At 38.7% G+C, this 12,918-nt stretch overlaps 1 protein-coding gene across 5 annotated transcripts in view; it reads left to right on the forward strand.

The window, feature by feature from the left end:
• atp8b4 (ATPase phospholipid transporting 8B4) overlaps nucleotides 1–11,725 on the forward strand; it is a 246,700-nt gene extending 234,975 nt beyond the window's left edge. For all 5 annotated transcript variants that reach the window (XM_043677403.1, XM_043677404.1, XM_043677405.1 and 2 more), the window contains 3 exons: nucleotides 5,230–5,368; nucleotides 5,867–5,997; nucleotides 8,407–11,725. In XM_043677403.1, the coding sequence (XP_043533338.1) occupies nucleotides 5,230–5,368; nucleotides 5,867–5,997; nucleotides 8,407–8,685 (549 nt within the window). In that variant the 3' untranslated portion in view covers nucleotides 8,686–11,725. The remainder of the gene's footprint in view (nucleotides 1–5,229; nucleotides 5,369–5,866; nucleotides 5,998–8,406) is intronic.
• Nucleotides 11,726–12,918: the final 1,193 nt, after the last annotated feature.

Here is a 12,918-nt window from a genome sequence, read left to right on the forward strand (position 1 = left end):
TAGTAAGTTTGCAGATGACACCAAAATAGGTGCAGTAGTAGACAATGAAGAAGATTATCTCAGGGAATTCTGTGGATTAGTGTGTTTCAGTAGGATCAGTAGATTTGTGGAGAGCATAAATCTATACCTGTGTTTTAAAGAAGCCATTTGCATTAAAACAGAATGTTTCACTACACAGGATAAGTTATGGTCTGACTTTGAACCATAAATGCATTTTCGAGGTTTGGAATATTTTGAAGAAATGCTTGTCTCATACTCTAGATAAGCTTACACAGTGGATCTAATGATAAACTGGGTACTTTATAAATCAGTAAACTAATACTTTAATTTACATCAGTCCTAACCTGCTCCACTAGAAGATTAACTCCCTGCAAGACAGTTAGTGCAACTTTGGTTGCAAGTTGCATGTATTCAGAAGGTTTATTGAGGAAAGCTTTCAACATGTATGCATTTTCTAAGTTAGTGAGATTGGGCCTAATGTTAGCCCCTTTTTACAGTTAAAGAGGTGTAAAATGGATATTGGAATTGCAAAACTTATAAATGCAGAGATATGTTTTGAAGCAGATACAAAGAATAGTACCCTTGCTTGAAAATGTGCTATTTTTGGCTGACTCAGGGTGGCAGGTCTTGAGCAGTGTAGCACTTGAGAGAAATCCAAGTGAGTTGATATTAGAGCAACATCTAGTGGCTTCAATGAAGTCTGACAGGTCATGTGCAATATTTATTTTTAGGGTTACTAACCTGTACTTTTTTACTTTCAAAATATGTTAAAGGTAATTGTAAACCTTAACACTGAGACTTAGGTAAACTCCTGGTTGTGATGATTTTTTAAAACTTATGTAGAATTATCACTCATCCCTCCTTGCCCCAAAATGAGCCACTTCAAGAATCACTGTACCCATTGATGGAGATGTGTCCCAACACCTGATCTCATTATTTATGTCACATTTATGTAATGTTTTGTAAGTGAAAAATTGGATCTGTGACTATTTGTCCATCCTGATATTTATGATGAGAGTTTAATGGAGTTGAGCCCTGATTTCAACCTAACCTACCCGGCAGGATTTTCTGTGGAATGTAAAACTGAGGGGATGTGAAAAGGGGGTTTGACATGAACCCAGCTATTCTAAGCAGATTGGCTTAAAAATGCTGTTGTGGTGTTTTGATTTTGTTCATGTCTAGTGATGAGACATGAAGGACAAAGTTCACTCAAGTTTTGCTCTTTATCTGCCCAGGGAATCAATAGCAGCTCATTGGGGATTGGGAGCAAGCAGCTATTGATCTTTCCAGGCTGACCTTCTACCAGTCCTTTGTCTGTCCAACTGTTTTTCTCTCTTTGGGCTCCCTCTCCACCTAACGTTTGCTCCAACTCCATCCCATCTTCTGCATAATTACCAACCTTTTCCTAACTACAATCTGTTCTGGTGTCACTCAACCTGAAACGTTAACTCTGATTTAAGGACAAAGTTCACTCAAGTTTTGCTCTTTATCTGCCCAGGGAATCAATAGCAGCTCATTGGGAATTGGGAGCAAGCAGCTATTGATCTTTCCAGGCTGACCCTCTACCAGTCCTTTGTCTGTCCAACTGTTTTTCTCTCTTTGGGCTCCCTCTCCACCTATCGTTTGCTCCAACTCCACCCCATCTTCTGCATAATTACCAACCTTTTCCTAACTACAATCTGTTCTGGTGTCACTCAACCTGAAACGTTAACTCTGATTTCTCTCCACAGATGTTGCCAGACCTGCTGAGTTTCCCAGCAAGTTCTGTTTTTTTTTATATTTCTGAATTACAGCATCTGCGATTCTTTGGTAATTTTTTTTGTTCAGTTACATGACTATCTACTTATTATTTGTATGCTTGAACAATGAGCAACATACACCTGAAACATATAACTATCATCTATAAGACTGAAGACTGACCTAAAATTATTACTTAGCAGCTCTGCTATAACCTGAGAATCAGTTTGAAGACATCTTACAATGTTGCTAATCCCTTACATAGTCCTTCATGATATTTTATCTTCTAACATTGATTTTAAAAATTGCCATCCTAACAACTTCTTTTCTGGGAATCTTGATGCTTTTTTTTTTAATTTCATGCAATCCTGTGTTCTTTTCTCATATGAGTTAAATACTTCATGTGAGCAAAATGGTTTCTGTTGCAATAAGATTTGCATTTACATTTCTTGTTAACCCTTATAGTTCTAATATTCCATGTGCCTTCCCTTTAACCATGGGTACATCGTTACCTTCATTCTGTTTGAAAACAGTTCTAAATATAACCCATCATCATCACTTGATTTTCCACTTAGAGTGTTACCTGGGCAACTTTTGTCACATTTTCAGTCATCTTTGTGAAACTAGCACCTTTAACAGAGATGGCAATATTGGATAAGATTACAAAATATTAAGATTTAACTCTAATTATATTATGATCAGAGCTGGCCAGTGTTACACATGTACCTTCCTTTAAGAAAGTTAATTGTTAAGGACTTCATATGTCCTGAGTGTACAATGTTGTAGCTTTGCCTGGCAGTTAGTCTACTTTGGATTTGCAAATGGTACACTCCAAAATCTGCTGTAACATCTGCTTAATAACTTATTAAGCATTTCATAGCTTTAAACAAACTAACGCAGAGTTAATCATTCCATGATGAGTTGCTAATCATTAGACTATTGTCATTAACATTGCCAGTTCAACAAAGTGTAACAGAAAAGTGTTTCTGGACTATTGTTCAACCATACTTTCTTTACACCATATTGCTTATGGGTGTGCAAATTTGCTGCCATGTCCTATGTAACAACAGCGATTCTTCTTAAAAAAAATTATGTAGACCTTGCAAACACAATTTTTTCCTTTGATGTAGGGAATATGCATTTACAAAGAACCTTTTTCATGTATTTTACATATCACTTGTTGCAGAACCTTTTGATTTAGTGTGATTATCATAAAACAATATAAAAACAACCATTATACATCCACACTTACTATTCACCAAATGTCAGAATTTTCAATTCGAACTGGAAATGGGACTTTATAATCAATAAATTAAACAAAGAATTGCAGATGCTGGAAATCTGGAACAAAGACAGAAATTGCTGGAGAAACTCTGGTCTGGCAGCATTTGAAGCACCCGAAGGGGTCACTGGACTCGAAACATTAACTCTGCTTTCTCTCTCCACAGATGCTATCCGATCCGCTGAGTTTCTCCTCCAATTGCTGTTTTTGTTATATCACTGAAGTCCTTATTTTACCAGCAGGCATAGTTCAGCTGAAGTTTAGAAAAATAACGCAAATTGTATTTTGGTTATTTGTTCCTTTTCTCCCCTCTCCTTAATCCAATAATGGCTACTGTTCAAAAATCTGGTACTGCATGGCTACACACTGGAACATTGTGCGATATATCCATTGTTGACCACTGGTGGCAGATTATGTAAAGTAGGATGACTGCATGAAAAGTACATATTTGTGCTTTTGAATTTATCACAGCATGTAATTTGATAAGAAACAACCACAAAAAGGATTTCTCTCATGCTGTTTGTAACCCAAGTTGGTAGTGTATAAGTCTGTACAAGAGGGAAAAAGTGAGGGCTGCAGATGCTGGAGACCAGAGTTGAAAAATGTGGTGCTGGAAAAACACAGCAGGCCAGGCAGCATCCGAGGAGCAGGAGAATCGACGTTTTGGGCATAAGCCCTTCTTCAGGAATCTGAAGAAGGGCTTATGCCTGAAACGTCGATTCTCCTGCTCCTCGGATGCTGCCTGGCCTGCTGTGTTTTCCCAGCACCACATTTTTCAAAGCTGTACAAGAGATTAACAGTCCTCCATATTCTTTGAGAACAAGATGTTATTGCTCTTATTATAATGGATTTCAAATGTAGTGATCCATTCACAGACAAATGGACAAGCCAGTGAATCTGTTTAGATTTCTTTCATTTATAAAGAATTTCTTAACAAAAACGTTATTCTGTTATAGGAAAGTCTGGCTTTGATACTTCAATTGTGAATATTCTTTGTAGTTGTATAAAATCTGTGTCAAATTTGCTGTCACCCCATTTATAATATGAATACAATCTGCATCTAGGCATGTATAATAGCTGCATCCCAGATTCATTGAATCTTAAAGCTGATTTCTTTTATAGATCTGTTAAATGTTTTAGATATAGGTAGTTCTCCTATAACACCGTAGTTGTGTTCCAGTGAAACTTCGCTTAATAGAAAATCACTTAATAGAAATAATGGGACCTCTGGGAAAAGTGGGGTTAGGGGCAGACCAGTAAAACATCAATGATTGTTCAAAAATCAACCAAATATCACTCTCAATTGTTAGCCTAAAAGTCTAATGCAAAGTATAGCACAGCCTGAATGCGGGTTGAAATCACATTTATTAATGAAACAAAAGTGAATTTAACACAGTACATTAAAAAAAAGCTGCTCTCTGTACAGTACCTCTCACTGAAAACTGCTCTGTCAGCAGCTGACATTGTGCATGTGCAGAACGGCATGGAGTTGGCGTGGACATTGAGCATTAAAATCTATTAATGCATAAAATAAGCATTAAGCCCATGATCTGATCAATGATACCAAATAAATCCATTATTTAAAAAGTGAAGTGCATGTTCAGGATTAGTACTGTGGAATTGTAACTAAAGGAATCCTGCATTTAATTTAAATGTTGATTTTCAAGCATTTTGTGAATTGATTTCTCTTGAGTTGTAAATGTGCACAGAATTATAGCATAAAAGATTGATTATGTATAAATGGTAGTTTGTGCAACTCACCTAGCAATTCAGATGCTGCTCTAACCATTCAGGGATTTGAGTTCATATACCCCAGTGGCATTTTGAGAATTTTAAATCTAGTGTTGGAAAAATCTGTACATTGAGCAGAATAACGGTAAGTGTAGAAGTTAATGCAAAACTCTTGGATTGCTATGAAACCGTAACTGATTAAGGGAAGGAAATCTGCTGTATTTATCCAGTCAGGCATATACGTGACTCCAGTCCAACACCAATACGGATACATTTTCAACAACTCTAATTGAATGAACAGTGTATTCAGTTGTATCAAACCACTAAACACAATTTTGAGCCACTTCACCAATCGGGCTGTAGCAGTTGTAAACACTATCCAGCACCAGCTTCCCAAGTCAGCTAGACTGAGGAAATAAATGCCAGTATTGCCAGCAATGTCCATATCGTGAGTTTGAATTTTATAATTCTATTGACAGATTGGGCTTGACACTAGCTACTGGACCGCAGTGAATCACTTCTTCATATGGGGGAGCGTGGCTGTCTATTTCTCCATCTTATTCGCCATGCACAGTAATGGATTGTTCTCAATATTCCCAGGCCAGTTTCCTTTTGTAGGTAAGTCTCTAAAACATTAACTTACTGCAGGTTTGCTGGAGCAATGCAGACACCAGTTAATCTGATGACTTTCTGGCTAGCGTACCTTGTTGTCACCTGAACATATGAAGCTCTGAAGCTTAATGAATTGTACAACTAGCTGCCTAAGTCACTGTCCTGTGAGACACAATTTTTTACCCTTGGATTCTCCAGTGAAAAAGCTTTGCTCCTGGTCAGTTTAGTTTGGAACCAAATTAGATAGTTATTAAATCAGCTCAAAGTTGACAATTATAGCTTGAATTTAGTTATGGATTTCTTTGTCAAAATTACTTTATTTTCAAAGATATAAAATAAGAAATATGAAAGCAATGGCTAAATCTTCATGGAAATATTGGTGCATTGATGTGCTACTTGCAATCAATTTATAAGGAACATGTTTGCAACTTAGTTACAAATATTGAATGGAATTCAGCTACAGCACTTCAGATACCTAAAATTGTAAATATTTGTGCCTTTCAGGAAATGCTCGGAATTCCCTGGCCCATCTCACCGTGTGGCTTGTCATAATTGTGACCACCGTACTATGCATCATGCCAGTAGTTGCAATCAGGTTCCTGATGGTAGATTTGAAACCAACCTTGAGTGACAAGGTACATATTCAGTTTTTTACCTTTGATAGTTTTTCCATCTGTGTTGTAAAATGCAGACCCTAGCTTGAACATTGTAACACCATTGAATGAGATTTTTTCGATCTTGAGACGTATGAAACAACGAATAGCTGTACCATGTTTCTTCTGTTAATTAATTAGTTCTAAACATTTAACACTTTGAGTGAAGAAATTCCTAATTTTTGTTGAAAGTATGTTGAAAGTACCCTCTTCCTACTTTGTTGATTTAATTTAGAATAATCTTCGGGTTTATTCTGTCTAGACTTCCAATATTTTATATGGCTCAATGATGTTTAAATTTGTACATTTATTGCCCTCCCACATATCTTTTCCTATGCATGTACATTTCCTTTCTACATTGTTAAAATCTAAAGTGCAGTCTCCCTAGTAGTTCCTCTCACACCAAGTCCTTCTCTCTTTCTCTCGCTCATCACTTACTTTGATTCATTGTGCCCAATTGCCAGCCGCATTTTTCAAATTGTATATGTATGGATTTGCATTTATCAATATTAATTAACATCTGCCATTGGTGCTACCAATATAAATTCATTGGCAAATATTTTAGTACGGGAGCAAGCAGCTTAGAAACCCAGGGTTTCCAAGGCAACTAAGCCCAGAAAGCTCCAACCAATAAGAATGCAATAACACCAACTTTACAAATTTCTGGTTTCGTGGCTGTGATTCTCCCTTTTTATTAGGAGCTGTGGAAGGCTAAAGACAAGTAGATGGGTCACAGATTATTTACTTCAGGATAATTGGGCCAGTATTATTCAGGACTGTAGTAACTATCTGTAAAAGGGGGAAACTTCGTACAAAGAGGGGCAACTGAGATGGGCCAGCAATGGAAATTTATCAAAGTATCTATTTTTGGTCAGAAGCTGCTTGTCCTTTATCTTCCCTTTATCTAAAGTGGAGGACCAAAAATGTACAGCTATGTTTCAAACAGGGTTTATAAATTGCTCAAAAAGCTTCCTCTGTTGGCTTTACATTTGTTCTGCTTTTGTCTAATAGTTCCTGTTTCAGTAGTGGCTCAAAAATATATTGTATTCATAAAATATGTAAAAGTACCTTAGATAACAGCTGAAATTTAACAGTAGATAAAGTGCAACATGATTAGTTTATTTCAGTACAATGCATGAAGTGCCCCACTACACTTGCTGTGGTTATATGTACCATTAAACTTAATGTCAAACTTCTTTGATGCATACAACTGCAAAAGGTTTTTTTTTACATAGTTTCTAGCCTCTTGGTTTATTATGGCTTGAGGACCTTTCCGCATTGAACTTCTGTGGCAGCTGCCCAAAGGTTTCATCTGTCCTTCAGCACATGGTTCTAAAACATGGAAGCTGCGAGTATGCAATGCCCAATCATTGATATTCCCTGCAACAAAAGACAGGCAAATTTCAGGCAGAGCAAAGAGTGATTTCCATAGAATTGATTATCTTTCAGCAGCAGTTGATATTTCTATTGGCGAGTGTGTCCTTGAGAGAGCCCTTACACAAAGGCCTGTGTTACAGAACTATTTGCGATGAAGCACTGGATCTCCTTCAGGAATTGTTTTGCAAAAACACATTCCCAAAAGAGGTGGCCTCCAGCCTCCTCCCCAACACAGCTGCCTTGAGGGTGGTGAGACTCTGAGCATACAGCAAGGATCTGATCGGGAAACTATTACTGTGTTTTAGTAATTGTTTAGGGATCTCAACTTAACCCAGTTTGCAAATGAACAGTAGCGTGTCACTTGTCACGCCCTCAGTAATGGTCCAAATTGTCCATTATTTGAGCAAAACTATTCAAATATTTTGTCCCGATTTTGAAAAGACCATCTTTTATTGAAAAGAAACGTGGTGTGGAGGGAAGGTCTTATGAAGAAAGGCTGAGGGACTTGAGGCTGTTTTCATTAGAGAGAAGAAGGTTAAGTGGTAACTTAATAGAGACATAAAAGAAGACCAGAGGAATAGATAGGGTGGTCAGTGAGAGCCATTTTCCTCAGATGGTGATGGCCAGCACGAGGGGACATAGCTTTAAATTGAGGGGTGATTGATATAGGACAGATGTCTGAGGTAGTTTCTTTATTCAGAGAGTAGTAGGGACATGGAATGCTCTGCCTGCAGGAGGAGCAGTCTCGCCAACTTTAAGGGCATTTAAATAGTCATTGGATAAGCATACAGATGATAATGGAATAGTATAGATTAAATGGGTTTCACATCAAGGGCCGAAGGCCTGTACTGTGCTGTAATGTTTAGTGTTGTATGAAACCTTGCACAGTTTTATTGACAATTACTGAGAAATCCAAATTAGCTCAATTTAATAAAAGAAATCATGAAAATCAGTTTCCAAAATTAAGTCCACCTCTTGTTTTTTATTGCCTTTCTAAGTATATTTTGTTTTCAGGTACGATACATGCAACGCGTCAGGAGAAAACAGAAGCCAGTGCAGCACCGTATGCGCCGTGTAAACCGTACGAGCTCAAGAAGGTCTGGCTACGCATTTGCTCATCAAGAGGGCTTTGGTGAACTCATTACCTCAGGAAGGAACATGCGCTTCAGTAAAACATCGACGACGGCAACTGGGAAGTCGATGCCAAGCAGCACCAGTTGGATTGAAACTTTCCGAAAGAAAACAACAGAGACCGTAAATAGCTTTGGCAGCGACAAGAATATAAAACAGTAGAGCAGCAGCTATTTGGAAGGAACGATGCCTTTCCTTGTTTTAAACTTGGCCGTAGTTTGTACTGTGCTGCATGTCTGCAAAGCTCGAATCACTACTGGCTGAAGAGTCACCAAGTGATGAACTCTTGTTTCAGAGCGGTCACACGTGAATTTTTCGTGCAATGTTGGACAACCATGACGGAGTCCTCATTGCCAGGTGGCAAATGTTAACAAGAATTGAGTTCAAATTTACAATTTGTGTAAATGTGACAAAAATGTCAGCTCAATTGAAATTGAGGGTTTTGAGGCACTTGTCAGTATATCGGCTGACGTCCCCGTCACAAAACAAGTTTTTATTTCTAAGCTGTAAATATTTTTTAGCTTTTGAAAACATTTTTGTAATGCAAGAGAGCAACAGTTGCATTATGTTATGCTGCTCAACTTAAAAGGACGTATATAAATAAGATTACAGAAAATTGGCAGAGCAACATACCTAATATAATTCATTTCATTCACTATCAGGACCCAATTATATTCTATTCTGTCTAAGAATGTTACACTGTGGTCCTGTAGCTATGACCTCATTTGAGGAGTTAGTGCCTTTGAGTTTTCCTTGCACGAGGAACAACTTTATTTGAATGTATGTATGTATGTATGGTTTTGAAAACTACACATTGCATTTACAAACACTTCATGCTTTAATGGTTCAGTTTAACTTCACTTCTGATTGTATTTCTGCAGTGAAGTACAACAGCTAACCTTATCAGAATTGTTACCTTTGCAATATGTTTTCTACAAGATATTTGCTCTTCATACAGTTACTCTTTATATATCAATGTATTCGCACTATTTTTCCAAGAGGGAACATCAAACAGACAAAGTCTGTTTTAAGACTTGTGGACATAGTAAACACATCATTTGGTTTCAGGCTTGTTCAAATGTGTCTTTAGTCCCAGACTTTTGGCCACTTCTATCTCCCAGCAACCTTTCATTGTTTGGCTCTTCATAAAGTCAGATTTCCCCATTTTATCAGGATTTTCATGTACATGTCTTAGTTGCCTCATTTTCTCCAATTACAGCATTGTCAACACTTCAAAAGTATTTCACCCGTTGTGAAAAGCTGTCTTGATGTCATAAAAGGCATTGTGTGAATGCAGTTATTTCTTTGTGGAGAAGGAGCCCATTTTGGTGATTTAGTTTCTTACAGTAGTATTGAACTTCAGCAAACATCGTTAAAATATCTTCTGTCTTTAGTATTATGCTTATTTATATTTGTTGTATTAAAACTGGGCCATACCCCTAGTACTGTACCCATACACTTATGGTTTAAGTGAAGGCAGACATACCATGCAAGACAGCTGTGCATTTTCAGTGGACAAGGTAATAAACAAGAAGACTGTACCCCCATCTCTCCCAATTTCCATACAACAGAAAATCTAGCCTCTGATGTGCTCCCTATCTTCCCCCGCCAACCCCCAACCTAACAGCAAAGGGTTATTCTTAACTCAGCATTTGATACCTTCTGTTGCCTTACTGAACAAAATGGTCCCCTGAGCCCTTCCATAGGGAGCATCAATCTGACCTTTCAGTCCCATTCCCAGAGGTCAAATGATCGCTATCTTATTGAAAACAACTTCAGTCTTTTCTCTAAGGATAAATAATCATTTCTCATCATTCCATTCACAGGTGTGGCCTTCCATTAACACCTGACCCCAGTCCCATTCAAACTCTTGAACAAATAAGCCATTGCCAAGAACCGCAGAGTGCTTCATTGTCCTCTATCCCCTCTCTGCCATTGTGCTCTTTTCCTTCATTCCTTTTCCTACAACCTCATTCTTTCCCTTTTTCTTCAATCTCCTCTGATCTACTTCCAGTTGTTTCATTCCCTTCTAATCTGATTGTCATGAATACTAATCTTACTCTTGACATCACAGAATATTGGCCATTGCATTAGACCTGCCACATTCCATCTGAAGTGCAGTATTGCCCTCAGTCAGTGTCCAGACTATGCCTCCTTTTTTTTCTGTGTGCACCCTGACTTGCTAATCGTTGTAGTTACATTACTGGATTAGTGATCCAGAGGTCTGATCGAATGACTTGAAGACAAGTTCAAATTTCACCATGGCACTGGGGAATTTAAATTCAGTTAATAAATAAAACTGGAATTAAAAAATACGAGTGTAAGTGTTGGTGGCCATGAAAACTACCAGATTGTCATTTTTAAAATCAATTGATGGTCTTGAGGGAAGGATACCTATTGTCCTTCCTGAGTCTGGCTTATATGTAACTCCTTGCCAACAGCAATGTGGTTAACTCTTAACTATTGTCTGCAGTGGCCAAGCAAGTTATTTATTTGTATTCAAGAGAGTGCTTCATCACTGCCATCTGTAGTGCAATTAGGAATGGGCAATAACTCCTGAAACATGCCTCTTGGACAGGTGCCATGAACACAATCCTCCACTGACAAGAGACATGGTGAAGGAGAAGTAGTTGGGCACATTGACCTGGAGAGAAACTCACCCACTTTGTGTCACCTCACTTACTAAGTTTAGGGCGAGAAGGTCCACGGAGAGTCTTCTCAACCAGCCACCCATTTAGGCTAGTAAGTAGTCAATTAATCAAGTTTAATCTCACCACCAGCATGATTACCTGACAAGCGAGAAAGGTGACTAGTCTTCCCTCCTCGAAACCATATTAACCTGCGTGCCAGGTTTGTGTGGGCAGGGGAAGCATTCTCCCATTGCCTCAAGCATCTGAAAGCTACCAACTGCCTTCACCTCCAACCTCCCATTCCCCATGGTCTCCATCTTGTGAGTTACTTAGACCAGATTTAGAACCTAGAAGCTGCTAGTTATCTGGATGCCAGTGTTGAGGCCTCTCTTAGGCCGAGAATCCAACCCACACTTACCTGTGAGCTCTTAATGACCTGATTAGTCTGGTACAGTGGCTCAGTGGTTAGCATTGTTGTCTCTCCGTGCCAGGGATTGGTGTGATTCCAGCTTCAGGTGACTCTCTGTGTGGAGCTTGCATGTTGTGACTGTGTCTGTGTGTGGGTTTCCTCCGGGTGCTCCAGTTTCCTCCCACAGTCCAAAAATGTGCAGGTGAGGTGGATCGGCCATGCTAAATTGCCCATAGTGTTCAGGGATGTGTAGGTTAGATGGGTTAGCCATGGGAAATATGGAGTTCTGGGGGTAGGGGGCTGGGTTTGGGTGGCATGCTCTTTGGAGGATCAGTGCAGCCTTAAATGGACAAATGGCCTCTTGCTGCACTGTAGGTATTCTATGATTGATAGGTGATTAGATGAGGCATTTCAATGGTGGGGGTGCACACTACACAAAAAAAAGGGAAACCCCTGCCTGAAATCTTAAAAGTTCATGCTAGAGCTGTTTTACCCTTTAAATTGTACCAACACAGGTACAATTTAATAATCTAAGAAAGAAAAATGCCTCTCTGAACTCATTATGTAGAAAAGATTTCACCCCTCTGAGTCCAAGAATAAGCATCAAGTTCTTCTGGTTGAAGCTGTTATGAAAACATAAGAAATAAGAACAGGAGCGGGGCCTTTGGCCCGTCAAGCCTATCCTGTCATTCAACACGATCATGACTGATCTGTGGTAAGCATCAAATGTCATGCCAGCTCCTGATAGCCCTCAGCTTCCTGATATTTCAGAGGTCTAGCTGCCTCCTCTTTAAAGACGTTCAGTCATCAAACTGCCCTCCCCAGCCCCCCACCCCAACTCTCTGGAGCAGAGAATTCTAGATATTCACAATCCTGTGGAAGAAAAACATTCTTTCTCACCCCTTATTCTATAACTATGTCCTCATACCTAGAATTTCTTCCCATTAGTGGAAACATCTTCTCAATATTTACCCTGTTTCAACCCCTCAGAATCTTGTACGTTTCAACAAGATCAGCCATCGTTCTTTTAAACTCTAATCAATAAAGGCCTAGTCTGTTTAGCAATTCTTGATAGGGCAATCCATTTGTCCCAAGAATTAGCTTAATGAATTGTCTCTAATGTCAGCACATCCTTTCTTAAATGTGGGGGCCAAAACTGTACACAGTACTCGAGATGGGGCTTCACCAACATACTGTATATTTGTAATAAGATATCCTTATATTAACTCTAACTCCACCCTTCCCGCCAACCATTTCTGCCATATTCCAACACCCGAGCAATGAAGGCCATTATTTAATTTGCCATCTGAATTACTTGCTCTATTTGTAACTTACAATGTGTCATGCACAAGAACA

Source organism: Chiloscyllium plagiosum, chromosome 36 (assembly GCF_004010195.1).
Source record: "Chiloscyllium plagiosum isolate BGI_BamShark_2017 chromosome 36, ASM401019v2, whole genome shotgun sequence".
Lineage (NCBI taxonomy): Eukaryota > Metazoa > Chordata > Chondrichthyes > Orectolobiformes > Hemiscylliidae > Chiloscyllium > Chiloscyllium plagiosum.